This window comes from Perca flavescens, chromosome 11 (assembly GCF_004354835.1).
Source record: "Perca flavescens isolate YP-PL-M2 chromosome 11, PFLA_1.0, whole genome shotgun sequence".
Taxonomy (NCBI): Eukaryota; Metazoa; Chordata; class Actinopteri; order Perciformes; family Percidae; genus Perca; species Perca flavescens.
In genome coordinates this window covers 35,462,773-35,490,295 of record NC_041341.1, presented here as the reverse complement: position 1 = coordinate 35,490,295, position 27,523 = coordinate 35,462,773, and the positions used below count along the sequence as shown (strand labels likewise).

Here is a 27,523-nt window from a genome sequence, read left to right as displayed (position 1 = left end):
CTGCTGCGGTGCACAAAACAAAACAAGGGAGCAGCGTTGGGGAAAGAAGAGCTGGTCCTCTCTATTTCCCAAGAGCCCCAGAGAGCAGCAGCAGCACGAGAGGCAGCGCTAGCATTTCACCCGTCCCGTACGCACCGACTGGAACCAAACCACAGCAACAAGGTATCAGCAAAACTTTGATAAAGAAAAAAAGCAGTGACAAAACATCAGAGACGAGGAGGAGGAGGAGGAGTCGACACACAGAGACGGAGAGAGAAAGAGCGAGAGTGATTGCGGGCGTGCTGGCGGCGCCAGCCGAAACTAAAAACCCACTCTGCCCGGGATTGTTCCAGTTCAGTCTCGTGCTTTTTCAAAGTTCCAGCTCAGACCTTGTAATAGATGTTGGCCGGGCTCTGCGGGGGCATCTCCTGAACTATGTAGACCGGGTGGCCGTAGTCGCCGCTGACCTTCTCGTAGTGCGGGCAGAAGACGCTGTCAGCAGTCCTGAGCGGGATGATGATGTCACTGGGCTCCGAGCCGTTATTGTTCCCGCCGCCGCCGCTCCGTTTGGGTGTGGCGAGGGTGCTCAGGGAGAGCGTGGCGGCATGCTGCGGCGAGTGCTTGCGGTGCCGCCGCCGGTACTTGAGCAGCAGCAGGACCAGCATGATGATGATGATGATGAAGATGACGCTGCCCGAAGCGATGCCGACGAAGATGGCCACCTCGGAGCCGATGGCGCTGGAGGACTTCCCGCCGGTGTCAGTGTCGCCGCTTTCTCTGGGCGCCACACCTGGGGGACAGAGGGAGGCAGCGTGAGCCAAATGACTACATTTACATCTCACAGTCAAACTCTCATTACACCGTAGATCATCAGACAGAGAGAGAAAACTCCAGTAGTAACACCACTTTCAAATTAATTTGATATTAATTTCATTTATAAGTCTCTGTGATTGGCTCTTATTTTAAACAATAAAGATAGTAAGACGCCCATTTCTTATACGTAGTTTAGTAGTAGTAGTATTTTTTCTGGAGGAATTTATCATTATGATCAACTTAATTATGTCCTGGATTTTGTATCACCAGTCCCTAAACGTATGTAGAAATGCAGAAAATGGGCTGTGACATCAAAACCCTTGCGGCTCGTTTAAAGGCACCGTTTTTTGAATACGGGCTGTGTGGATTGAGCTTTTTGATAGTTTACAGTATTTTATAGCACCTTGACCTTCCTTTAAAATAAGAAAAGGCATTCAAATCTCACTCAATCTCACTCTCACTAAGAGAGAGGTGAGACAAGATAATCATCCAGATGGAGTTAGGGTTAGCATACCCACTCGGACTATCTTTCCACAAAGATATTCATGGTGTTGCCCTTGGTTGTGTCATAAATATAAAAAAGAGCTTGAGAGAACCCTTGTCTGGCCAATTGCTGTGTGAAGTGGTTTTGATTTTGGGACTGTCCATTTTGGAAAGTTACAAAAATGTGTAGGCTGCCCTCTCTGAGTCGATTGGTCGAGCACATCTCTGGTAAACTTGTGTATGATTCTTTGCGGAGAAACTCAGCTGAACAGATCTGTCGATTAAAAGTAATCGATCGGGTGTGTGTTTGTCTAACATTGTGACACCAGGAGGGTGTAGGGAGATGTTGTATGAGGATCCAAAACACTTCAGCTTACAGAACCCGTTACAGGAAAAATAGGAAGTTGTGTTTTCGACATTCGTCTCCTGCCTTTCCAAATTCATTCTTCACAATCTTTTCATCGAGTCACAGTGAAGGTGAAGGAAAGGGGCCAGCAGAACAGTGGCTGAGAGTGAAGCCCGCCTATAGAGGGCTCTTTGTATGAAGGTCACATTCGATCGGTGGCTATTCAAATTCAGCCGGTGGAGACGGCAACCTTGAAACTAGGACGAGTGCAGCCTGATAGGAGATACAAAGGCTGGGCTAGATACAGGCAAATGGCACTTAGATAAATTGTATTTTGAAAAGACATAAAAAAAAAAAAAGTAACTTAATTTTGTGACTAACTACCCCGGAGGGAAGACAATAAGAAAGAAATATTTGATGTCTTCATGAGACATCAATTATGGAAGCCAAGCTGGGCTCTGACTCGCAGCGATGGACATTCTGGTTCCCATCCAACACCTCCAGGGCGGGTGTGTTCTGTTCTCCCCGGGACAGAGCGTGTTCCCCGAGCAGGCAGGATTACTGTGTCTCCCTGTCTGCCGCTGTTCTCCTGAGGGCCTCAAAGTGCTTTTGCTGTGGTGGTGGTGGTGGTGGTGGTGGTGTGGGGGTGGTGTGGGGGGGGGGGACTGGGTGGATACAGGATGGCAGGCAGCCCAAAGCAAGGACCCTTCCGTTGTTTTACAAGGGGATTATGCTGCCTCAGACTCTGCCGTAGCACTCAGACGCCCGTGTGCTCCCGCTAGCTGACGGGACGGAGGGCTGGGACATAAAACACAAGCGAGAGAGAGAGACAGACGGGAAGATGGAGAGAGCAAGATGCTGATGTCTGCAGAGAACAGTGCCAGCATGGCAGAACGGCAGATCTGTATGCTCAAGGTCAGGATGGATTTGGGAGTGAAGACAAAGAGAGTCAGGTGAGGCCACGCCCTCAATGAGAGAGGACACGGGGGTGGAGGTGGGTGGGGGGGGGGTTGTTTTTGTTCTTGGGCCCTTCCTGTTGAGCACAGCTGGCTGCGGAAATTGCCGGTCTGAATTTCTTCTCGGGAGATTCTTAACTGCAATATAATAGTAGAGATAAGAGCGGCCTGCACGTAGCCGCGCGTCCGTCTGAGTTGTGATTCGGTGCAGAAACAAGTGCGTGTCTGTACTAAGAACAGGTCGTTAAAAAGATGGCAGACAGCGATCAGATCATTTTCTTGAAAATGTCGCTTAAGCGGCGGGTTTAAGGCTGGACCGGGGCCAGCGCGGAGATACCTTATAAGTCCTTGGGAGGCCGCAGATGCCTATCAGCTTTATGGGCAACATTCAATTACCGGCTGATGAATCGCTGACCTTTCTTTCCTTTCACTTTCACACGCACACCTCAGTGACTCTCGCAAACACGCACACACACACACACACACACACACACACACACACACGCTTACTTAGCTTACTTACTTATCTGCTTTTAGCTGCACTGAACAATCGCTTGCCCAAATGCCAAATTGGTTCCATAAACCCTCCACTCAATTACCAATTTCCCGGGATTTAAGCTGCGAGTAGGGGGGTCTCACCTGGTTTCTCCAGCACTTCGTTAGGGTTGTAGGTCTCCTTGCCATCTGAATGCTTGGGAGGGTAGGGTACTCTGGTGGGGTTGTCTTTGGGTGAAATAGGATCAGAGGGATCTGAAAAAGTGCAAATAAGATGCATATGGATTAATGGGGAATTCTTTTTCACTGTAGTGCGTGTCTACGTTGATTATGCTCATGGTAAGGGATAGGTTCAGATTAGTTTCATGTCATTCATCAGCTGGGTATCTCCGCCCCTGCTGTCGTGTGTAGGTGAACTGCTGGTGTTTAGTCTCAGCAACAAACCAGGGAAACACAAAGATGGCATTTTGTACAGAAACTGGACAAAAGTTTGTACAAAACTCTGAACCTGTAAATGCCTCAACAGTGCACCTAGCAGCCACATTTTCTTACACTAGATCCATATCCAAGTTAACCATTTTTGTACATATGGTTATTCATGGCCCATATTATCACTGTAATCAACAACAAAGAGTAGCTAAAGGTTGTTTTTGGTTCGGCACTGGGTCCATTTGGTTCCAAATGCTGCTAGACTTTGTGTCAGTGGTTCTGATGCTGAACAGTCACGCTGGAGTAATTCACTGAGCATCTGCTGTTACAATCACTAGTCTCAGCTTGAACTCTACGCGCCGTCAAGCTCTACCGAACCAAAACCAAACTTAATAGTACATTTCAATTAATAAAGCCACTGACTTGTGAGCAACTCTCAACACCGGAGCTGATTTCCAGTACTATTAGGCAGCAGAAACCATTCCCATGGTTGCCTGTGCAGCACCTGTTCCGTTCTTCCTCCAAATGTAGACGCTGTGATTCATTCCCTGACCTTCAGCGTTTCTCAGTAGCACTGGAGCCGGTGTTGACGAAATGGCTAAACCCCAGGTAAATGACTACTCTGGGTGGCAGCCAGGCAACTAACGTACAAATAATTATTGCTAGAATTAAGAAAGCGACTGATTTGTCCGGTGTGTGATTCAGACGCAGTGTGCACACGGGGACTCATGAGAATGACGTGTTTGTGGGCCTCCAAACTAGATTTAATGTGTAGAAAGGCTTCTACTTGAAAGAGCATATAACAGCAGATGCTTCCAATGCATGTATCCATGCAAGCATACACAACGGTGTGTGACTGTGTTTGTGGGTGTATGTGTGTGTGTGTGTGTGTGTGTGTCTGTTTCAGCGTGTTAGGCTTCCGCTAGATTACATCTCCTGCCCCCTCGCAGCCCCAGGTGCCATGGAGACGATGGAACTGCATGCTGCACAGCCTCCTATGACCTTATTAGGGCATTTTCAGAGTCTCACACTATTTTGCACAATGTACTAGCTCGGCATTGTGGCTGCCTGCTCATGCCCCGCAGGCCCTCACGGCTGTAATTCAATAATACAATACTCACTTTGTCCCACTTTCATGATTATCTTCATGGACTTGGTCTTGCACACTCCCCCCTCCTGGTTGTCGATGCCCTCCATGGTGCTGTTGGATGTAGCTACAGCAGGCAGAGAGAGACAGAGAGAGAGAGAGAGAGAAAGGGACAAGGTTAGAATGAGCTGTCACTGCGAGCATCTGGCACAAAAAAGATGCGTTGGGGAAAGCGTGTTGCCATATATGCCTTCAGCCTCTCATCTTGGAATAAAAACAGCCAGTTCCCAAAGACAACATGGGCCCTGAGAGCCTTCTGCTGAGGAAGGCTATGAGTCATATGCCCTTTAATAAAATCACAATTCACCTGTTCATCACCTCAGACGCTCTGCTCCGCTGGAATATTTCACGTCCCCAAAGTCAATTAGCTTGAGTAATTGTGACTGTAAGATCTCTAACTGTGCTGATGGGCCCCGTGAAGGAGGCAGTTAAGGGAGGTGAGGAGAGGGGGGAGAACCGAGAGAGGGAAGGCGACCATGACTGCCACGACAGCAGCCACGGTGGCGAGCCGTGGGGGAAATTCTGCGGTTTATCGTGCATTAGCGCTAACAACGCTCCAGAGAGAAGTAGCCGGTTATTAAAGAACACACTTTGGGATTTATTATTTATTTTTTTAAAGCCCTCAAATGCTCAGATCTAAAAAGCCAAACTTGCTGCCAGGCTTAAAAAGATGGAGAGACCTGCTGACAAGATGGGAAAAAAAAATATTCAGGGATGTAAACAGAGAGGGTGGGTGGGGGGGTGGTGAGAATGTGTTAAAAAAAGAAATAGGGCACTTTTCCAGGAGAGGCAGTGAAATTAAGGGAATAGAGGGACGTGATGAATACCTCAATGGCCCTTAGATAAAAAGAGCTTAAAGGAGCTAAAAAAAACTAAACATTTACACACAGGAGAAAACAGAAGAGCAGCGCTAAACACTGCGTTTAAGGGACAGCAGCAGATGTTGGGGAGGAATCTGGATGGGGCGGAGCGAGACTTGTCCCACATGTGACAGGAGGAACAAAACGGGCCCTGTAGGCAGATGCTGTACGGGCCCTTTTTAAAAATGGAAACCGCACTTCTGATCAAATAAAGCTCTGCTTGTTGTCGCTCTTGTACAGATGTGGCCCAGGCAACGTAAAAATGCCGCCATACTCCGCCTCTCTGCCGGGCTGCCCCCGGAGGCCGCTGGGCAGAACCGCAGCTAGCAGATCCTGAGTGGGGAAGGGAACAGGCAATAAGGGGGGGGGGTAGGGCTTGTGGTCTATCAGGTCACTAACACAGAGGCTAACGAGCTGCCAGGGCTTAGAGGCTTGGCTTCCCGCCAGCGCGCAGTGACCCGCATTCACTATACGACTGCCCCCCTCCCACCGCCACCCTGACCCCCCATCCCCTCCCCTCTGCTTCCTCTCAAGCCTCTCCTCTCTTTCCCCTCCCATCAACAGCACCCCATCCTCCCCAGTTTCCTCCTCTCCGGGGCGGCCACCTTGCAGCCACTACCTTCTTCCCTGAAACCCCTTTACCCCTGAACACACTCGCCGCCCCTCCCTTCCCCTCCCCCCCCTCCCCCGTCGCCATCTCGACATATTCCAATTCCTGCAGCACTCGAAGCTTCTCCATCAACTGCGAGGGGATTGGAAGGCGGGTGCCGAGACCCTGATTGAAATAGCTTTGTAGAGATGAAGCTCTGCATAGTCTGATGCTTTTCTCTTCCTCCTTTTCTCTTATTTTTTTTTCCTTCTTCCTTTTCCACCCTCCCAGCTACCAATCATTTTGATCCGAATCCCCTTGCTTCAATAAGATGGTGATGGGAGCGGACACAAAGAGCATGTTAACAAGGACTCCCTCCCTCCTTCCCACCCTCCATCTCGCCTCCTCTCTCCCCCTGTCTCCTTCTCTAGCTGACCTATGGCTTTCCAGTGGAGCCCGAAAAGCACATTACAGACAAAGCTTCTTAAAGGCTTGCGCTCCTGTGCCTGTGTGTGTGTGTGTGTGCGCGTGCGCGTGCGTGTGTTCATTCCATAAACCTGTTAGCACAACACACGTGGATTTTACAATCATGCAGGATGTCATTAACCACCTTAACGCTGTTTACTTGGCAGAGTGATCGGCGCGATGAAGGCGCATTAGTGCGGTTGTGTTTGCGGCGTGGGGAGCGTGGGGAGCGTGGGATGCCGCGGTGCGTGCACGCTCATTGGCGCTGGTGCCTGAGAGGTCAGAGTTCACAGGATGTGAAGGGCGGTCAGCTGCACAGAAGGTTTATTTAGGTCCGCCACTTGTATCGCCTCCTTTCCCTTTGCCCTATTAAACCATTTAACTCATCAACATCCATCTACACTGACGCTAAAAAAAACAGAAACATCCTTTTTGTAATGCCTTCAAAAACAGATATATATATATATATATATATATATATATATATATATATATATATATATTTTTGGGCTGCAAGATTTTCTTGACATTTAAAAGAAGAAGAAAAAATCTCTTCAATCCGGAGTCATTTTAAACTTGGGATTCTTCTTCCCCTTTAAATGTGGAGTAAAACACACACTCACTATGCCAAGGCTGCAGTCCCGGCAAGCCTGACTTGGATTTAAACAGAATGGGATTGTTGAATGGTCTACGGCTGGCTGAATGACTTGGCCCTCCTCAACCCAGCCAGACAGGGCCAGGCCGACAGACTAGCTGGCTACAGTTAACCAGCTAATCCATAATGCTGGGGGGAACACATTGGAGGAAGGGGGGGAGGGGGGGAGAGAGAGATAGACGTGGTTCATACAAGAGCTTCACAAATGGATTAAGTCCCCAACTAGCTGGCATTACAGCACCCAGATAGGACTCAGGGAGAGGGGGTGGGGGGGACAGGTGAGGGAGTACAAGAAGGAAAAGGGAGAAAAAATAGTGAGAAAGATAAATCCAATACTTTGGCTTGTGTGGAAAAAGGAAAAGCGACATCTGATTTTCCTTCACCATTCACTCCATCTTGACTGTGAACTACAGACTGCTTTCGAACAGGTAATATGTGGTTAAGATTGGGTTTTTTTTTGGGCTGAAGAAGACTAGTCCCATACATATAAACACACATACATACATACATTCACACACACACACCTTCAACCACACACAAATGTAAAAACAGGCTCCGCAACAGGGGAAAAAGGCCATCAGGAAAAATCACTCACAGGCTGTGACAAAGTACCGCTTGAGACCAAAGTGACAGCTTGAGTGGGTTAGTAAAAAGTGTTCCAGCGCGCGCGCACACACACACACACACACACACACACACACACACACACACGTCACATGTAGTTTCAAACAAATAGCAGAAGTGTGTGACTGACTGTCTGCGTGTGTTAGAGCCACCTGTAAAACTAGCGCCAGCATACCACCAACCACAATCCCACCCCCACGTCGTAAACACACCGCAAGTCTCCCCACCCCCGCCCGTCCTCACCCTCCCTAACTTAATTTACCCTCCTTAACTTAATTTCCATCCCGTTTATCCAATCAAGAGAGTGGAAAATCACCCGGCGTTTAACGAGACAGTCAATTGTGAGCTGCCTTCTCCTGATGTGACAGACCGACTCCAGTTCTACAGATAACTGTGCTAGCATTTAGACAGAGGTGTATAACCCAGGTTTTATCATGATACAATATTATACTGACTCTTTGGACAACAATACAACATTTGCTGACATCACAAAGTCCGCCGTGATGCAATTTCGATTCGTAACAATTCAGGGGCCTGTGATTGACATGAGATAACCAACTCAGAAAAAAAAACAATATTTTCCCTTTGCATCGATGATATTGCATGGTTGATCATTGAATCGATATATCGATCCAGATCAATATATCTCTACACGCCTACATCTAGAGCTGGTTTCAGAGTAGCATATGGCAGTTTAGCTAACGTCACGTTCAAACAGTGGTGGTAGCAGTTAGCCTTTGTGTCATTTTGATCAGCTGGAAGCAAATGTTTAATGTGTTGATATTTCTAATGTCCTTTTTATGGCATTTTAAACATGTGAGCATTTTTACAAATACTCTGAGTTAACAATAGGGAGCTATCTGTAGCCTTGTAAAGCCTGAGAAACTACACTCTGAAAGCTGCGTCGCTAACGTTGTCGAATTCTGCGGGTATAATTAACACACAATGCACCGCTGAGAAAAGACAGAGCAAAGGCATGGCAACAGGAGACTGGAGAGGCATCTCCGGAAGACAGCTATAGGAAGGGAGAGAGAGAGTATTGCACACAGCGAGGGAACGAACGGACGGATGGACAGAGTGACGACATGTCCCAGAAAAGGGGGGACGAAAGGAAGACAAAGGCAGCTATGATCTAAACGCCGAGCGTAATTGCCATCCGCGGGGGTTTGCCGTGGAGCGCGAAGCCATCATCACAGCGCTGGGGTTACGGGCTGGTTAATACCCGTCACCAGTGTGTGCCCTAATCACCCGTGACAGGGGGGGTGACCCGCAGAAAACAGGGCCAGGCCCAAGCTGGGTCGCCCCAAATACCCAAAGTTGTCTAATAACCACCACTACTGCGCTCTCTCTCTCTCAAAACACAAACATTGTAAATCCATCATTTAAATGGACTTAAGCTGAAGTTATTAACGCGTGGTTATCACAGCAGCGATAAGTGGTTGCGGGTGCAAAAAAAAGCAGACTTGGACTGAGAGTTCCTAGCCAGTCAGACACATCGTAGCATTTTACTTGAATAAACCTGTCTCCCGCGATGATAATGTGATGATAATGTCGTCCCCCCCAATCTGGACGTATCGGGGTGAATAAAGAACTGATGGTTTCAATCAGACAAAAACCTGAAAGCGCATTTTGAATTCATAACACAATTTAGTGAGAGGAATGTCTCCCCGTCAGAGCTCGCCTGGGATTCAGATGGCAATCAGAGTAGCAAGGAGGTGACGGGACTATTTTCTGTTGTGACTGAGGCGAAAGGTGATTAGAGTCTTGATGAAATTTCCCTGTGCATGTCTGCTCTGACTGTAATTTCAGCCGTGTCCTTCTTCTGCCCTCTTTAGCTCATCTTCTCTCTCGCTCTGTCTCCTGCAATGCCCTTATTCCCTTTGGCTCTATTTTCTGCTCTCTCTCTCTCTCTCTCTCTCTCTCTCTCTCTCTCTATCTCCAGTCCCTCCTTCTCTCACTCTTGTTTGCTCTCCTTTGCTTTTGTTACTCTTTCTGCCCCCTTTCTCTCCTGACTCATCTCTCTCTCTCTCTCTCTCTCTCTCTCTCTCTCTCTCTCTTTAGCTCATGTAATCATCCAGCCCACTACATTCTCGGCTGCAGGCCATGCTGCCGCAAACAATCACATCAAATACATCTGCTCTCAGCTGGAGCCGCATTGTGCGCTGCCACTTTTCCATAGAAGTACGTACGCATGTGCATGCACAGAAATGCACAAAGGCGCCCACGTGTAGGCGCAGCGAGAGATATCTGCAGACATATAGCAGCCCCTTCTACGCACGCAAGCAAGCAAACACAGGACACGCCGTTTTGCAAACCGTTGACTTCAAGGCACCTAACCCTAACCATTGCTTAATCCTAGTGCCTTCCTGGAAGGAGACGTTGGGGGGGCTTAAAACACCGATAAACCACATACGAGCAGACCTAGTAACACAGACTCACACACCTATCTGTTTTTTGTTGTGTGTTATTGGCTGCCTGTCAGTCTTCGCTGCAGTGACAGGACAGGGTAAGAGAGTCAAATGCCGAGGCCTGATGTCACAATTGCTTCAATGGGTGGTTTTGAAGTTGGGGGGGGCGGGTGGGTGGTGTTGGAGCAAACTCTCATCTAATCTAGGTCTCGCCTTGGCACAATACTCAACACAAGGCCGCGCTAATCCAATTGGTTGAGACTCCGATCCGTAGCATTGATGTGGGGGCCTTGGCAATTGTGAGAAGAAATGGAGGATTAAACGCCGGTTAATTAATTACGTATCGAGTGCTCACTCCAAAAGACTAATGAAATCCTCGCGGTGAACTTTTCTTTCTGAGGCGGCGTCACACTCTGATGGATCTTGGACAGCAGTGCTGGAGGGAAGGCAGGGGTCCGACAAAACACACACACACACACACACACACACACACACAGGCACAAATAACAAGTTTGAGATGCTTTCACGTAGGGCTACACAGGGGGCGAGCCCTGAGTCCATATGTATCTATTCATTCCCATAGCTTGTTCAGCCGACACATAGGCACACGCAGTTAACGCCCACAGGCAAAGATTCACACGTTGACTCACTCCAGCACGGCGAGGTAAAAAGTGCGTCTGATTCCACCTACGCACACCTCGGCGCATTTCTCTCCCTCTGTCTGCTTTTGTGTGTGTGTTTGTTTGTTTGTGCCGTACTCCTGGTGTTTACCCATACAAAGCTGGAGCTTCTTCAAGCGGCCGATTCGACAAAAAAAGGAACAGCACTAAGTTCACGACGTAGCGCCACAATGCGACTGCAGTGGGCTGTTAAAGCTGCAGAACTGGGGCCAGAGCTCGCAAAGAAGAGGCAATTAACAGCAAAGACGTGACACACTCCAATAGAGAAGCAGCTCCCCTCTCTCCCTTCTTTAGGCTGTGCATTAGCATTTTGGATAGCTGTGATGGTGGGGGGGGGGATGGGAGGGGGGATGGAGGGATGGAGCGGGGATGTCGGTGGAAAAGGAATTTGCAAGAACTGCAAAATTGGATTTTCCAGCCCGTCTTTACAAAGTTCCGAATTGAACTTTCCCACCGTTATTTCCGTTCCTACTTGACAGGCTGATGAAGAGGAGGGGGGTTTAACGCGAGGCGGTGGGAAATTGGATATTCTCGTCTGCTCAGGCTGTAATAGAGAGCCACAGAGAGATATGGGTATAATAGATATTTAGATAGAGTGAAGAGAACTGCTGTTGTTGTTGTTGTCACAGGGCGTATGTACTGCTACAGCTGTGTGTGCACAATGAAGCTGCTTCGACCTGCAGCTCCAGCCTCCTGAGGGGTGTGTGTGTGTGTGTGTGTGTGTGTGTGTGTGTGTGTGTGTGTGTGTGTGTGTGTCCTCACGCGCGTGTATCTGCCTGACCACACGCACGCCTACGCGTACCTTGCGATGCTCTACGCTGCTGTTGATGTTTCTGCATTAACCTGAACTTGACCCCGTCTTCATCTTCTGATTCTGATCCACCGCAATGCGATCACATTCAGCAGCGGGCGCGCAGGCAGAGCGCCGGGAGAACCGGGGTAAGTAAACACCGGCATCGGCTCATCAATTATTAACGGCAGCGTTTGGGTGGAGGGAGACGAGGGGGAGGATGATCATGTCTGTGCCTCTTCAGTCAAAAGCCTTTGTAGTACACACGCACACATACACATCTAACGGTTTGTTCGGCTTCTGTGGGTGTGGATGCTAATGCACCTGCATTCTTGCACAGGTGTACTTATGTGTGCATCCACCCCGGTCAGATAGCCCTCTATGTGCTTTATTTTACACCAAAACGTAGTGTGCATTTGCCTACCAGCCATTGTGAAGCGTTTAACCCACTATATATTAGCTCTGACATATTTGTCTGAACACGTGTCTCACCTGAAGGACCACAAAAGTACCTGTTAGACTCTAATGCTGCAAGACGTGCCCTGCCATGCAAACATCCTGCGGCTATGACACATTAGTGACAGAGCAGCCACTGTGGCCTGTCTGCTTTAAAACGGACTTGTTAGGTAGAACTGAATGAGCATACCGCTTGACAGATCTCTCTGCAGGACTTCTGGGTACTGTGGAGCTCAGAGGAACATTTCAATTCACAGGAGTCGCCCACTGCAGCCACTTTAAAGTGGGGTTTATATACACTACAGTACAATTAGCTGTTACCTTGCACGTATGTTTTTTTGCAAAATCCAACTTCCTGTACCACTACAGACTGCTTTGTTAAGAAGCAGTCTTTCCTGCTCCTCTCTCCTTTCTTCCCCTTCCTTGTGCTCAGTCAGAAATATGGCCTTCCCCTACTGTGACAGCTCACAGATGGCTGTGGCAGAGCATCACAGATGGCCCTATCTGCGGCACCCCCCCACCAACCCCCCCCATCAGTGCCACACAGATGGTTCAGTCCACCTCCCATGTTTCAAACCAGGGGGCCGTCGCTATACTGCATCACAACTTCCTCCCAGGACGGAGTTAGTACATCACAGGCAATCAGCAAAGCCAAGTGGCCACACCTGCACTGAGCCTGGGTGGGGGGGGACTGGGAAGAGCACAAGTGGCTAACGCTGTCTAGCTAAGCTTTTTTTTTACTCATGGTCAATAAACCTAATTCTCATTTTTGAGTTTAAAAAAAGCGTAAATTATGAATTGTTTGACTAAATTATGAATTGTTTGACTAATAGTTAAGATCAGAGAGATGTTGAGTGGATCACAGACTGGTTTATGTCAAAGTTCAGTCAGGAGAGAGTTTTAAAACCATTTCAACGTTTTGTTTTCAAATGCTATAAAATTGAATTAAAACACCCCAAATTCAATGGAAGTCATCATTATTTTACCTGCAAAGAACGTTCTTGCATGCAAGTTAATTTGGGGCAACGTATAAAGGTATAGATCAGAAAGGTGTGGGATGTCCCAACTGGACCTTTAAGCATACTGACGTTTTTCCTTTAACTTTAAAAAAGGTCTGGCTTCAAGACTCCCATCTTCTCATTTTGGATCTTGCTAGAGGCTTGATTTATACAAGAAGCAAATCCCATAGGGGGAATCTTTGGAAACATTACAGAGTGCTTTGAATGGACTTTTAGTTTAAAATGGAACTGAAATGTTTACCTATGTGCTCACAGCTGTAGGATCTATAGGGGGCAATCATCCTCAGGATCGCCTCAAACTGTGATGTTCAAGGAATTCTATGCCATGTCTGCTCTGATAAAGCGAAAGACAAATTTCCCCTCAACCTCTACCTCAGCCTCATCTACTTCACTTATTTCCTACATGGCTCAGACGGTCCATCAACGGCATCTCAGCAAGGTGTACCGACTTGCATTCAACTGCGCCGTTGTAGGGGGAGAGAGCAGCACTGGATGCAATATGGACTACAAACAAAAATGAGTTAAGTTGTTTTTCTCTTGTAATATGTCCAAACAATCTGCCAATGGAACAAGTGAAAACTCCCGTGGTAAGAGTACTTGAAATAAGAAACAAGATGACCCATAGTTTACGAATAACACAGCAGCTTAAAAACCTCACGAGATAGGACTCAAAACAAGATGTTTCCAAGACTCTTTCACGATGCATCGTCTAAAAACCAGTCCCTGTATCGCACTGAAATATCACGTGTTAGGTGATTGTGTCTTATATTAAGTGCTATTCGATATTTCCTAGAAATCAGACGAATATACTTTTTTTGCTAACCCTCCTTCGAGTGACGATACCCCCCAGCTGATTCACTTCACCACACAACAAACTCATAAATCCGAGGTACGTCGAACCAACAGCTGGTTCCTCAAGCTCGCCCAAACGGTTTGAGGCGGTTGAGTCCTAACGTATGATGGTGTACTTACAGATGATGTAGTAGTCTCTCCCCCTGAAGAACTCCAGGCCCCACAGATTGGGGCTGAACTCCTGGAACTTGAGGGTGAACTTGACGTCCTGGTCGGGCTTGACGCAGTTGAGCAGCGGCGTGTCGGCCTTGGTGATGGTGCAGCTCTCCAGCTGCTCCCTCGGCACCATGTACACCTTATAATACTCCACGCCATCGCTCCCGCCGCCGTCCACGCGTGGGCACACAATGTCCAACTTATCCCCAATCTGGGGGTACAGTACCACGCCTTGGCCCGGCACGAATCTGAAAAGGAGACGCGGGGGGGAGAGAAAGAGGATATTAGTTAGATGCAGAAAAACTGATGATACGTCATTCATTATGCATAGCGGATTGGAGTGTTTGCCATTGAGCCTCTCCATATCTTTCAAAAAAAAGAGAAGTCGGCTTAATTATTGATGTGGTAATTACTGATCGGGTCCATTCATTTTAGATGATGAGGGATAATGACGGAATGTGTGTGTGTGTGTGTGTGTATGTGTGTGTGCGGTGCAAAATTACCCCATTTCTGAAATGTCTGTGTGTGTGTGGTGTGTGGTGTGTATATGTGTATGTATATGTATGTGTGTGTGCGCCATTGTGTGCAGTCCAAGTGACCCAATATCTGAAGATATGCTTTTTTTAAATGTCTGTGTGTGTGTGTGTGTGTGTGTGTGTGTGTGTGTGTGTGTGTGTGTGTGTGTGCGTGCGTGCGTGCGCGGTGTGCAAAGTGACCCCCGTATCTGAAGATAAAATCACAGCTTTTCTTCGGCATCGTGGCAGGCGATGGAAAGAGAGAATAATTAACCAGATAAATGAGGAGACGGCGACGGCAGAGCGGCGTTGGCATACAAAACAGAAAATTAAAATTCCCAAAAAAAAACACTAAAAGCCCAGCTTGGTGATGCAAAATCACAACAAGAGGGAACAGCAGCAGCAACACGCACGCAGTTAGACGCAGAGCCTGGAGCGGGATGTCTGGCAGTGGAGTTGAATTTCCCTAAATTCTTCCCAAAAGTAAAATAATGGCAACATTTAGTCTCTGAGTACTGAGAGCCCCTGCAGCATTCCTGTGATTGCATTCACACACACACACACACACACACACACACACACACACACACACACACACACACACAGTCACAGTTGGAGCCTGAGTTGGAGGTGAAACCTTGTATTTATCTGCTAAACCAATTTGCCTCACGTTTGAATACAATTTGAAATGTTAACCATGGACGCCCTGGAGGCCTTTTATAGCATACTGTGAATACTGGTGCAAGTCAATAGACAGGAATGCATTGCAATTACTGACTACAGAATCAGATGGTAATATCTAGTGGGAGCATTTAGGTGTACATGTTGGTCATATATTACGTACTTCTGGTTCTGTGCATTCTGTGTGTGGGTGAGCAAAAACAAATGGCCCCTGTGAACAAAAGCTGGAACAGTGAAGTCGATTGAGCTGCTAGTCATCTGACAGAAAACCAGTTGGAAACTAATTTGATAATTGAGTCATTATTGAAGTCCTTTTCCAAGAACAAATATGGAACATGACCTTGTTTCCCTTCTAAACTGTGAGGATAAAAGAAGACATTTGATGAGCTCACCTTGGAGTTTTGGGGAATTGTGATGGCCATTTTTTCAGCAAGCGTGACATTTTTACAAACCCAGAAAAGGAAATAACAGTAGCTGATAGTCGCAGCCCTGTTGGGAATGTGAAGTCAGATTCATTATTTAGGAAGTCATTTACGTTCTACGGCTGACATCTTCAAAGTGCCCGTTTGGTCTGACAAATGGCTTCAAATTCAATTCCCTTTTATAATTAGATAACGGAGAGAAAAGCAGCAAACGCTCACATTTGAGAAGCTGGAACCAGCAACTTTGTTGGACATTCTCGCTTGATAAATAAAATCGAGGAAGAAGTTATCAAAATGATTATCAAATAAACCCTTTCAGATCTAATTGGTTACCTTTTTCTCCCTTCCTCTTCTATTGTCTTTACCTCACAAACCTGCATGCAAACATGTACAGTATGTAACATGTACTGTAAATACAAATGCAAGGGCGTAACTTTGGGTTTAACATTGGGGGTGGGGAGGGTGCTCGAGATCTCCACTTTTGAACAAAATGGAAATTTGGAGCACATCAATCACTTCATTTCCTGCATTCTGGTGAATTTTTCTGCAACAATGTGTGCCTCATCTGCATCAGGTTATGGTGCAAATGTCTTTATTTATGTAGAGGAAATTATAGCATGTTTTTTAAGGGGTTGCACAGGCCAGTTTGGATTATTCCCCATCGCCCCCCCTGTAAATGACGCCTACTTACAAATGTCTTTAAGTGTTGGCCGGCCCCCGCATCCCCAAGTGAACTTCGAACTTCTTTTCCTGGAAGAGAGCACCGAAGACTCTAAGATCACTCTGATGCCCCCCCACCCCCTCCCACCCGCCCCAGTGAGCCGGAGCACCAGCGTACTGTAAGGATTTCACTGGGTTCTTTCCCTGACTACAAAGACAGCCACCGCAGGGTGGCAGGGGAGCCTTCACACAGGGGACCGGTGGCAAGGCACAGTCGATTCATAATTAACAAAGAGCATTAAATGAAATAGTGGGGGGGGAAATTTAACGCATAATCAGTATATATATATATATATATATATATATATATATAAACATACTGGCTGCTAGCTCTCACAGAACCATTTAATCTTCTTCTTCTTTCTATCTCTGTCACACACACACTCTTTGTCTTTCAAACGTACAGATACCGACATGTGCATTATTTCTCCTTCCTCCTCGAGCAGCATGCATCATCTTCTTCGCTTCCGGGCGGGAGGCTGGTGCACGAGGGAGCACAAGATACACACATGTGTGCACACGTCGCGACTAACTAGGCCGAGAGAATATTTTTTCTGCCCCCTAGGGACACACTCAGCGGTGGTACAGTGTGTCCAGTGCTGGACACAGGGAGAGAGAGAGAGAGAGAGAGAGAGAGAGAGAGAGAGAGTATGTATATGTCCATGCATCAGGGCGCCATCTGGCATCCTCTTCTCATCTGTGTGTGTGTGTGTGTGTGTGTGTGTGTGTGTGTGTGTGTGTGTGGAGGAAGGGGGGATGAGGAGGGAGAGGTGGAACACAGAGAAAGAGAGAGAGAGAGAGAGAGAGGAAAGGTCCATAGAAAAGCCTCGGGGGATTCACTTCTTCAATAACACTGGAGCTGGAGGTGTGTGCATTAACCGTGTGTGTGTGTGTGTGTGTGTGTGTGTGTGTGTGTGTGTGTGTGTGTGTGTGTGTGTGTGTGTGTGTGTGTGTGAACATGGCTGCTAGCATTCATTCATGCGTGTTTATACAGGGGTAAAAGCATGCATGTATGTGCTTATTTTAAATGTGTGTGTGTGTGTGTGTGTGTGTGTGTGTGTGTGTGTGTGTGTGTGTGTGTGTGTGTGTGTGTGTGTGTGTGTGTGTGTGTGCGTGTGTGCGTGCATGCATGCGTTTGTGTAGCGTAGCTTGTGGTGGCCATTATTTATCTAATGAGGTTAATCTATGATACGTGTTCCGGCCCTCAACACAAGAGCAGAGCTCTATCCTGCAGCTCCTCATCGTCCTCATCGCCGTGTCCCATCATGCTCAGCTAGTCAATATCCCCGTGTATCAAAGTCGATTGCTCTGTCCTCTTAAAATAAATGCCAGTCTCATGTGTGTGCATTACGTTTAAAGCTAGTGTCAGGACGGATTCAGCCTGGATTACCATAAAGGCTGAAGACATGGGCAAACAGTTAGCATGGCTCCTGCCAACAATCCCCATCTGGTTTGGAGCTGCACAGATTAGTCCATTAGTTGTAGTAGTAAAGAAACGTAAAAAAAAATTCTCTGAGTCCATCTTCTTACACAAACAAAGGTTTTAGGCGTAGTTTCCCTAAATACTGGTTTTTGTTGGTACAATTTTTCATAAAGAAATTGGTTGGACACATAACTCCCTAAAGCAGAAATACAAAAAAAATGTCTGAAAGTCTATCTCGAGGCTATTAGAAAGTCAAAAACACACACACACACACACACACACACACATACAAGTGCAGGCCCACACCTACTGTAAAGTACATACTGTATGCATACATCCGCTCGCACCTTTCTGACAATGCTATCTGCTCTGCTAGCATGAATGCTATCTCTGGAGGAATTGGGCGACTAGCAGATCAAACATGACTGAGGCGACAGAAAGCTAACGCACGGGCAGAGCTGCAGCACACGGCACACAGCTGAAGCAAATGTCACTGCTTCTCTCACACACACACACACACACACACACACACACACACAAACACGCTGGCTGTCTACTCCGTGTGTGTCTCCTACACAATATGAGATATGGTATCATAATGGCTGTATCCTGTTCTTTCACTGCCTTTACAATTCCAAATTGAGATCTGCCCTAGCCGGGGGCGCACAAAAAAAAAACACACACACCATCTTCTCTGTTACATCTCTGGTATTTTAGCCAGCTGATTTACAGCAAAGTGCTGTATAATAAAAGGGTTCACTAAATGCTGACAAAGAGGAAAACAACTGTTTGAATGTGGGTTTAAAGAGAAGCTGCCAAGAGGCCGATGCAGGGCGAATCGGAGCTATTCTGGATTGTCTCTCAGAGGGAACACAAAAGGAGGGGGAAGAAACGGCGAGGAACGAGAGAAGAGACGCGGAGACAGGGAGATTGTCAAGTCAGACACTCATTCATTAGTTCTGCCCCTCCCCTCCCGCGCTCGGCCTCCTCCCCCTGCCTGCGCCGCACCGCGGCTGGATATGTGTGTGTGTGTGTGTGTGTGTGTCAGATAGCAGACACCTGGCCCACTGGCAGCCAGAAGAACCAAACTCCAGGTAGAGAAGGTCACACACACACACACACACACACACACACACACACACACACAAACACACACCGGCCTGATGCAGCTGCTGCAGAGATAGCAAGGGTGAGTACCAAAACAAAGCTTACCCCGCCATCTCATGAATCTAAATGCATTTGACCCCAACCCCCGTCCTGTTTTCAGGCACACTTGGCCCTTCAATGCCCCCCCCGTAAAAAGCCTTTCTTTAGTAGGGCCCCCCACCGTAAATATTCCTGAGATGCGAGAGCCCTTTATCCCAGAGGTCTGGTGCTGTGCTAGTCTGCAGATTAGGCATTACAAGGCATTACAGGCTGGATGTAAACATGGTGGGCTAATGTTAAGACATCCACTTACTGTCGGTACTGGCTAATTAAATACAGTCAACAGCCGCTCTTCATCCCGAATGTACAACTTGAAATGTTCCATGGATATTAGAGCCACAAAGATTTCCTCCATTAGTTGTCAACTATTACAACTGTATTTGGATAATCGATTAATCGGTTTGATCCGTTCCTAGTGTCTTCACTCTGTGACTGCAAAGTGAATGTCTTTGAGTTGTGGACAAATCAAGACCTTAGAGGACGTCATCTTGGGCTTTTTGGGACGTTTTCTGACCAAAGATGAATCAAGCAGCTAATCGACGATGAAAAGAAGCGTTAGTTTGCAGCCCTACTGATCGTTGCGGTCGTTTTCAAATGGCACGCCCGTGTCGGGACAATAACACGCGGCACAGTGTAAAAGGGAAACCTGTCTCACGACACACTGTACTCCTCTTCCTCCTCCTCTCATCGGTGTTTATCCCTCTATCCGCTCTCCTCCACTCCCCCTACAAACACACACATAGAGCTGTCGGCTCCATGGGCCCGCCTCACTCCTCTCATCTCTAACCACAGCCGCCAGGCCATTTGCTGGCAAGGTGAGAACAGCCCCCCACACTCCCCCCATCCCCCGTCTCTGCCAGAGTTAGAAATCAAAGCTTTTATCACGCTGACAAGGTTTTCATAATGAAAACGGCCAAAATCAGACAGCCGCAAATTCCTTCTAACACACACACACACACACACACACACACACGCAGGTTTACTGTGGAAACGGTTGTATTATTTTTTTTAAAGCAGGGACTTGTGCCTGTGTGATTGCACGTCCATAGCTTTGTGATGGCTGGAACTTTGGGACTTTCACGAAAAGAAAAAAAAAAGGAAGGCATGGATGAAATGATCTTTTGTGAAAGTGACTCAGACACACAGGTGGGGGGTTCCTGGAGAGCTGACATCTGTTTGTTTTCTCATTTATCTTCTAACCACCTTACTCCACCTTTAGGTTTGGTGTTTTTTTTAGCGTGTGTGTGTGTCTGTGTGTGTGTGTGTGTGTGTGTGTGTGTTTGGGGAGGGGAAGGGAGAGGAAGTGTTAGGGGCAAATGGAAAAAAAAAAGGAGGAGAAGGAGGAGGAGTTGTTCTGTAGTCCTGCTTCCTGAGGTTATGACCGCTGCATCCATCACCAATAAAAAGACAAAGAAAGAAAGAAAGAAAGAAAGAAAGAAAGAAAACAACACAGGCAGTAAGATCTCTCATCTGTGAGTCTCTGAACTCTTCTACCTTCTCTCTCCCCTGCATCCTCCTGTCACTGCACATCTCCATGTAACCCCCCATGTCTCTCTTTCAGACTTTCTATTTAAACCTCTGGACTGTTGGATCTGTGTGTGACCAAACAGAGCCCCGGTGGCCCGCCCCCGGTGTAATCCCCGGTCCCAGTCTCCCCTCCGTTCTCTTCCTGTGGCCCTGAAGTTATAAGAAAGCCAAGTGAAACGAGGGGGGGGATGAATATTTACTGCAGATCAAGAGCAACTGTTTGACTCGGACCCCCCCGCTGCACTGCGAGGATTCATTAGGGGGCGGCAGACAGAGAGGCCAAGCCGGGGCATAGTGAGGGTTAATCCGCCCGCAAAGCTTTCCCAGCAACCTCTGCTTTCGCCCTCGGTCGGTCCGAGAGGACAGAGGTCTCCACGCCGCCTGTCACCCTATACCCCCCCCCCCCACCCCACCCACACCGCCGCCTCATCGTCCCCTCTCTGTGGTTCTGTCTGCTCTCCGAGCCTCGGCCCTACCTTTCATCCAGTAATCCAGGCCTTTGGGTTCTGAGCAGGCCTAGACATAATTACCCTCCTCGCCCCCCCCAAGGGGGCCCCGGTGCTTTCTTCTCTCCCTCTCTCTTACATTTCTCTCGCTTCTTCCTATTTCTTTCTCGCCCTGTTCTTTTTATTACACAATCTTAATCATCAACTTTTCTCGTTCTCTTGGCAGGAATCATTAAAGAAGAACTAAAAGAAGCCACGTCAAACCTCCATAACCGGGGCAGTGTGAAGCCCCATGTCCAACATGGCTCTTTCTCTCCTTCCATTTTATTTTAACCTCACCCTCTCTGCCGATCGATGCAGCTAAATTAAAGCAACTGATCTTTCTCTCTCTCCCTCTCTCTGCTCCAGAAAGAAAGGGAAGACGAGAAAAAAGGCAAAAAATTAGAGGCACTGCAGGGGCTTGGGAGGAAGAGGGGAAGGCACGGTTACCACATTCAGCACACAAGGCCTCGTCAGTCATTCATGATGGACTTGCATCTCTATGCCCACCCCCTCTCTCTCTCTCTCTCTCTCTCGTCCCCCCCACATTCACAAAAGGACCCACAGAGGTGCCCCCGTCACTGCCCGGTCACAAAGGGCCTTTGGGCTTCTATGTAATCTCTTAATGAACTGCCGTGGAAGAGAGGGAGCGCTCCTTTTACATAAAGCATGTAAAGCAGGCTTCCCTTTTGTTTCTCCCTCCCAACTACAAAATGGATTAGCAGAAGAAGGAGGTGTGTGTGTGTGTGTGTGTGTGTGTGTGTGTGTGTGTGTGTGTGTGTGTGGGGGGTGGCGGGGTCATTGTCTTGTTTTTTTTTCCTTCGCAGGTTCATGCATAAGGGCAGTAAAGTAGTAAAGCGCAAACAACAATGAGGTTTAATCGACACAGTCGTAGGCCCCGAGGATTCTTTTTTTCATGCACACACACACACACACACACACACACACACACACACACACTTAGTACACACGGAGTAAGAGCGAGAGAGAGAGCCTTTGCTGATTCTTTATCCTCAACCCCCCGGCCTACACACACAAAGGCATTAGACTGGCCCGCAGCCTCCACATTTCTAACATTCATCCCTCCTTGAATAGTCCAAAGAGGGAGACTAACGCAAAAGCAAAAGAGGGACGCAGAGGCAGGGACAACTCGGGCTGTTGAGCATATTGCTGACCTGCTGCATAAAGATATTCACGCTCCGGGGCTCTCCGTCAGCGAGCAGGAGGCATGAGGACTTTCAACGAGCTGTGGAAAGAGATACACACTCCACAGCAAAAGGTTATTTATCACACACTAACTGCGTGGAAAAAACGAGCAGTTCGGTGTTCTCTCCTGATCCCAAACTTGAACTTAACTCTTCCTCATCAACAGCAGGGCTGCGACGACCGCTTATTCTCATAGACCATTCATTAATAGTCTGGGGATTACTTTCTGGATGAATGGATTAGTTGTTTTGGTCTCTAAAATGTCCGAAAATTGGTGAAAAAAAAGTGGATCAGTGTTCCACCAAAAGCCCAAGATGACGTCCTCAAATGTCTTGTTTTGTTCAAAACGTCAGATATTCAATTTCCTGTCCCAGAGGAGAGAAGAAACTAGAAAATATTCACATTTAACAAGCTGGAATCAGAGAATGTTTACTCTTTTTCACAAAAAAAATGACTCAAACCGATTAATCGATTATCATAATAGTATTTTATAGTAAATATAGTTATATGTTGTATGTGCATATATGTTTATAGTTATAGTTAATTAAGTTGACAACTAATTGATTCATCTTTGCAGCCTTAAACAAGGTAGGAAATGTTGTCAGGGGTATTTTTTAACTTTAGACCAAGCCATGCTAATGGTTTCAAAGATACTGTGACAGAGAGGAGTGAAGAAATCCCAAAATATTCACTTTTTTTTTTTTTTACATAAAAAAACAACTCAAATCGATTAATCAATTATCAAAATAGTGGGCGATTAATTGAATAGTTGACAACAAATCGATTAATCGATTCATATTCGTAGCTCTAATCAACATCTCCTCCAGTGAGTAAAAAGGAAAAGTTGGGATTTTTGTCAGCCAGAGGACTTGAACTACAAACTGACGTGACTGTTGCTCTGCTCCCACAAAAAAATAAAAAAATAAAAGGAGGCAACTCACACGGGGCTGGTCGCCTGAACAGAAAGAGGCGAGCGCTCGCACAATGATATCACTCGGTGGCCTTTTACCTCTGAACTCCTCACCCAGACACAACGCCGAGAATGTGCACATGCACACACTAATGCCGCGGAATGCCTATACTGCGTTTGCGGCAGCCCGAGGCCTATACTTGCTCCGAGGGTGGACACATTTCCCTCTTTTTGTTTTGTCCTCCTTTTTGAGTCAAAAGTGAAACGACATACTAATTTGCAAGAGCTGCAGCTCCGAGATGGAGAAGGTTTCAGGTTCTATGAGAAGGGCATTTTCAAAGCACAAAATGACTTGTTGGGCGAGCCCTATATAGAAAGAAAGCTTTGCTATTAAGCAAAGTGAAGTCCATGCAGAAAAAAAAAAAAAAAATATATATATATATATATATATATATATATATATATATGTATATATATATATATATATATATATACACACATATATGTTAGCAGTGTTCATATTTGTTGTTGAGTTGCCATTTTGCATCGCTTTAGACTGCAATCTCTCCACACATCAGAGTCAAGCGTTCCCAGAACCATTTGGGTGTTTTGTCGTCACCCCCTCTCTAATAAGACCAACTGGTCATCAAATGGCACTATATAGCAGGGGACTACACATAACAACTCCCTACATTAGGCTGTAGGGCCATTTGGGCTGGGATATTGGTGTGCAAAGTGCAACCTCAACTGATATTAACCTTTACACCTAGAGCTGGGCGATGTGGAAAAAATCAAATATGACAATATTTTGGACCAAATACAAAGCGATATTGTGGGGTTGAATTGTGGTGCTTTCACAAAATATTTACACAATGAGAGTTTTGATAAATAATCACCAATAATGTGGTTACAACGACTGAGTGTATAAAGGAAAATAACAGAACAGTTACAACAGTCTGGTAAGTTCATAAAATGACATCACTTTACTGTAATGCAGCCTTTACAACCAGGAAAAGACACCACTTATGCCATATAGGTTATCAAAATTTAAGGCGATATCTAGCCTCATACATCGATGTCGATATAATATCGATTTATTGCTCAGCCCTATTTAAAACCTTGTTTTGTTTTGCCCCTCTCTCTCTTTTTAAAACTAAAGTATAAATGAGTGCGTCATTGGGTGAAACGCTTTGGGACCCGGATGGCCGTGGCAGTCAAGAGGCTAGAAGGCCGAGGACTAGCGCTCTGTCCCGCAGATAACACAGCCAGTCCTCCACGTAATACAGAAATACATGACACACACACACACACACACGACCCGAGTTAACGTTGCTCTCCAGAAGCCATGGGCCGTGCAACAACAGACACCTGTTAGACCATCACACCGACTCGACTGTGTGTGTGTGTGTGTGTGTGTGTGTGTGTGTGTGTGTGTGTGTTTCAGTGAGGGGAAAGGCAGCAGACAGAGAGGGGAGAGAGGCTCTTTCAGGCTGCGCCGGAGCCAAAAGCTGAAAAGCTGAATTATTGAGCGAGTTGGGAGTATGGCCGTGACCAAACGGCCACAAAGAGGGGCGCCCCCCGCCGGGCTGAGCGCAGGGGTGTACAGGGGGAGAAAGACACCTTTATTTTACTTTGCAGAAAAGAGTTTAACCGCCATTCTTGGCCTGTAGGAATATTTAGGAGGCGCAGGATTGTTTGACATGAGTGAATGGGATTTGACGTACAAACGGACAGGGATGCGAGAATGTCGAGTGTTTGGGGGCCCGTGTTTGTTCGCCTGATTTGCCTAATAATCACCCACCGATGGTCATAGTTAAAGCACTATTTTATTATATACTTTTTTAAACATGCACGCATTGTGTGTACAGGACATCCTGGAATTGTACATCCTAAAGCAGACAGATCCGCGGGTGTGACGGTTATTTTTTATTTTTTTTACAGCCAGGCTCCAAACAGGAGCAAGAAAAGGCTGCAAATGGAGAGCAGAGCAGCGGGCTGAGAGGCGCACCATGCACGGTCTAGTCAAAGTTTTTTAATATCGCATTTCAACCATATATCCGCCCTACAGTTTGGCTCGTTGATCAATTAGCCTAAATATTTTTATTCTACATACACACACACACACGCACACACACGCACCGTGTTGGAACCCGCAGCAGAGCATTAGAGGCCCGCTGCTGCGTCCCAGCCTTAAACACACAACACTCATTTCTCTTCGATCTCTCTCTCATTAATATTATCTCCATTACAGAGGATACAGATCCAATATTCGATCCAGTAAACTGCGAGGGAATAAACGGGCCTGCTAATGAGCTCAATACAGCTTCAGAGCTCGCTATTTTAACTGACTCGGACCTGTTACAGTCAGATATGAATTGTAATAGCTTTACGCCTATAGTCCAAGTTAATATTGGCCCGAGGAAGCGAAGCGCACGGCTACCTGAATGCATTTACTTCCCAACAACCCAAACTGCGCCACATGTCTGACTAACTCCGTAGAAATATGCCACTAAACAACAGACAATAGACGAATCGCACAAACTGTGCCGAGCTGTGTCCCTGTGAGGCGGGTTTGCGCGCCGCTGAGTGCACCATGACGCACGGCCCGATCGGCCCTCGCCGCCCGCTGCTCTGTGCGTAAATATTCCCCAACGGCGACAAGACCCGAACAGTAAATGTATGAGCTCAGCGGCGAAGCAACGAGCAGAGCCAAAACACAGTTTCCCTTATCTTGACAGGTGTTTTGGATGATGGCTTTATCATTTCGGCTCATTTTATCTCGCAGTTAACCCCGAGCAGTCTCAGCGATACAAAGCCAAACTCCGGTCAGAAAATGTGGGAGTTAAAGCTGCAGAGCGGCTACAGAACACATCCATTTAGGTTGTTGTGTTTTTTTTCACGGATCGTTAATGTTCTCTGGGCAAACTCGGCATACAGATAACCAACATAAGCTGTATTTATTTTTGATTAAAAAAAATCTTACTTTCGAGACGGGATTCCAACAGATCGCAGTGGGGAAAGGACAGTGAGGATAACAGGCGAATATAAATTCAAATTTGAAATCTCGCTACTCTGAGAGCTCTTTGTTCCACCTGACGTATGCTGAATTGAAGAGTTGTTTCTGTATTTTACGCGCAGCCTAGAAGACATGGGGCAAGGCGGCAAGTAAGCCAGCATTAAATTGCCTGATTTTTTAACAGAGTCTGTCATGAAATGGTCGCCGCACGGGAGCGCGTACATACGGCGCTGTACGGGGGGGCAGTAGCCTGTAGTAGGCTACGGGCGTCTTGTGCTCCACTTACTTGGTATTTGTTGTGTTCCAGTAGATGGACTCCAGGATGAGCGCCCGGCACATGTCCACTTTGAAGGCAATAAACAGAACTCCAAAATAATATCTCCACATCGAGTCCCCCATGGTTAGCCTGCGCGCCTCCGGGTGGGTGCACAATCCTTCTCACAGCAACAAAAAAAAATAACCAAAAATGTCCACAACACACACAAAAAAGAAAGCGCTCCAGAAAAACCGCTGACCGCGGCAATTTCTTCACCTTATATCCCGATCCAGTGGGGATGCGCACGGACCACAAACCCCCGATCACACCGTAGCCTACCAGAGCATCTCCCGATGAGAGACCTGCTCCAAAAAACCAAAAGGCGCACGCTCGGCAGTATAGTTCACTCAGCGGACAGTGATTTTATAGTCTCCCCTGTTCAGAGCTGTAATACATCCCTCAGAGAGAAGAAGAAGAAGAAGAAGAAGAAAAAAGTGCTGGATGTCCGCTGTGGGCCGGGCGGCAGATGGAAATCAATACAAATATAAATCCCTCTGCGTTATTATAGTCCAGCAATGCACGCCGAAATCCCGAGCAGCAGCAGCGGCAGCGGAGAAGAGGACAGTGATGTCTGGTGGAGGAATGGACAGAGAGAGAGGAGAGAGAGAGAGAGAGAGAGAGAGAGAGATCCCCTTTCAGCTGGCGCTCAGACACGAACTGTGGGTGACAGCAGCGGGGAAATGAGGAGGGCGAAACAATGAGGTCGGATGGTCAAAATGAAGAAAATAATCAAATATGAGAATGAAAGAAATCAAAGGAGCTGGAATGGAAGTTCTCATACTAGAAGGGTTCCCTCCCCAACAAAGTGCCGCGGCGGAATCGTGCAGACCCGTCCACCAAAAAAAAAACGGCCGCACACAACGCAGGGGGTATGGTGATGCCTCAGCACTGCTC

General features: G+C 47.1%; 1 protein-coding gene across 1 annotated transcript; it reads right to left on the bottom strand.

The window, feature by feature from the left end:
- Positions 1-27,523, bottom strand: efnb2a (ephrin-B2a). The gene is made up of 5 exons (XM_028591640.1): positions 26,600-27,523; positions 14,167-14,450; positions 4,623-4,715; positions 3,217-3,327; positions 1-769 (listed from the first exon to the last, which is right to left on the bottom strand). Exons 1-5 carry the CDS (start codon positions 26,710-26,712, stop codon positions 363-365), a joined length of 1,008 nt encoding a protein of 335 aa, XP_028447441.1. The 5' UTR covers positions 26,713-27,523; the 3' UTR covers positions 1-362.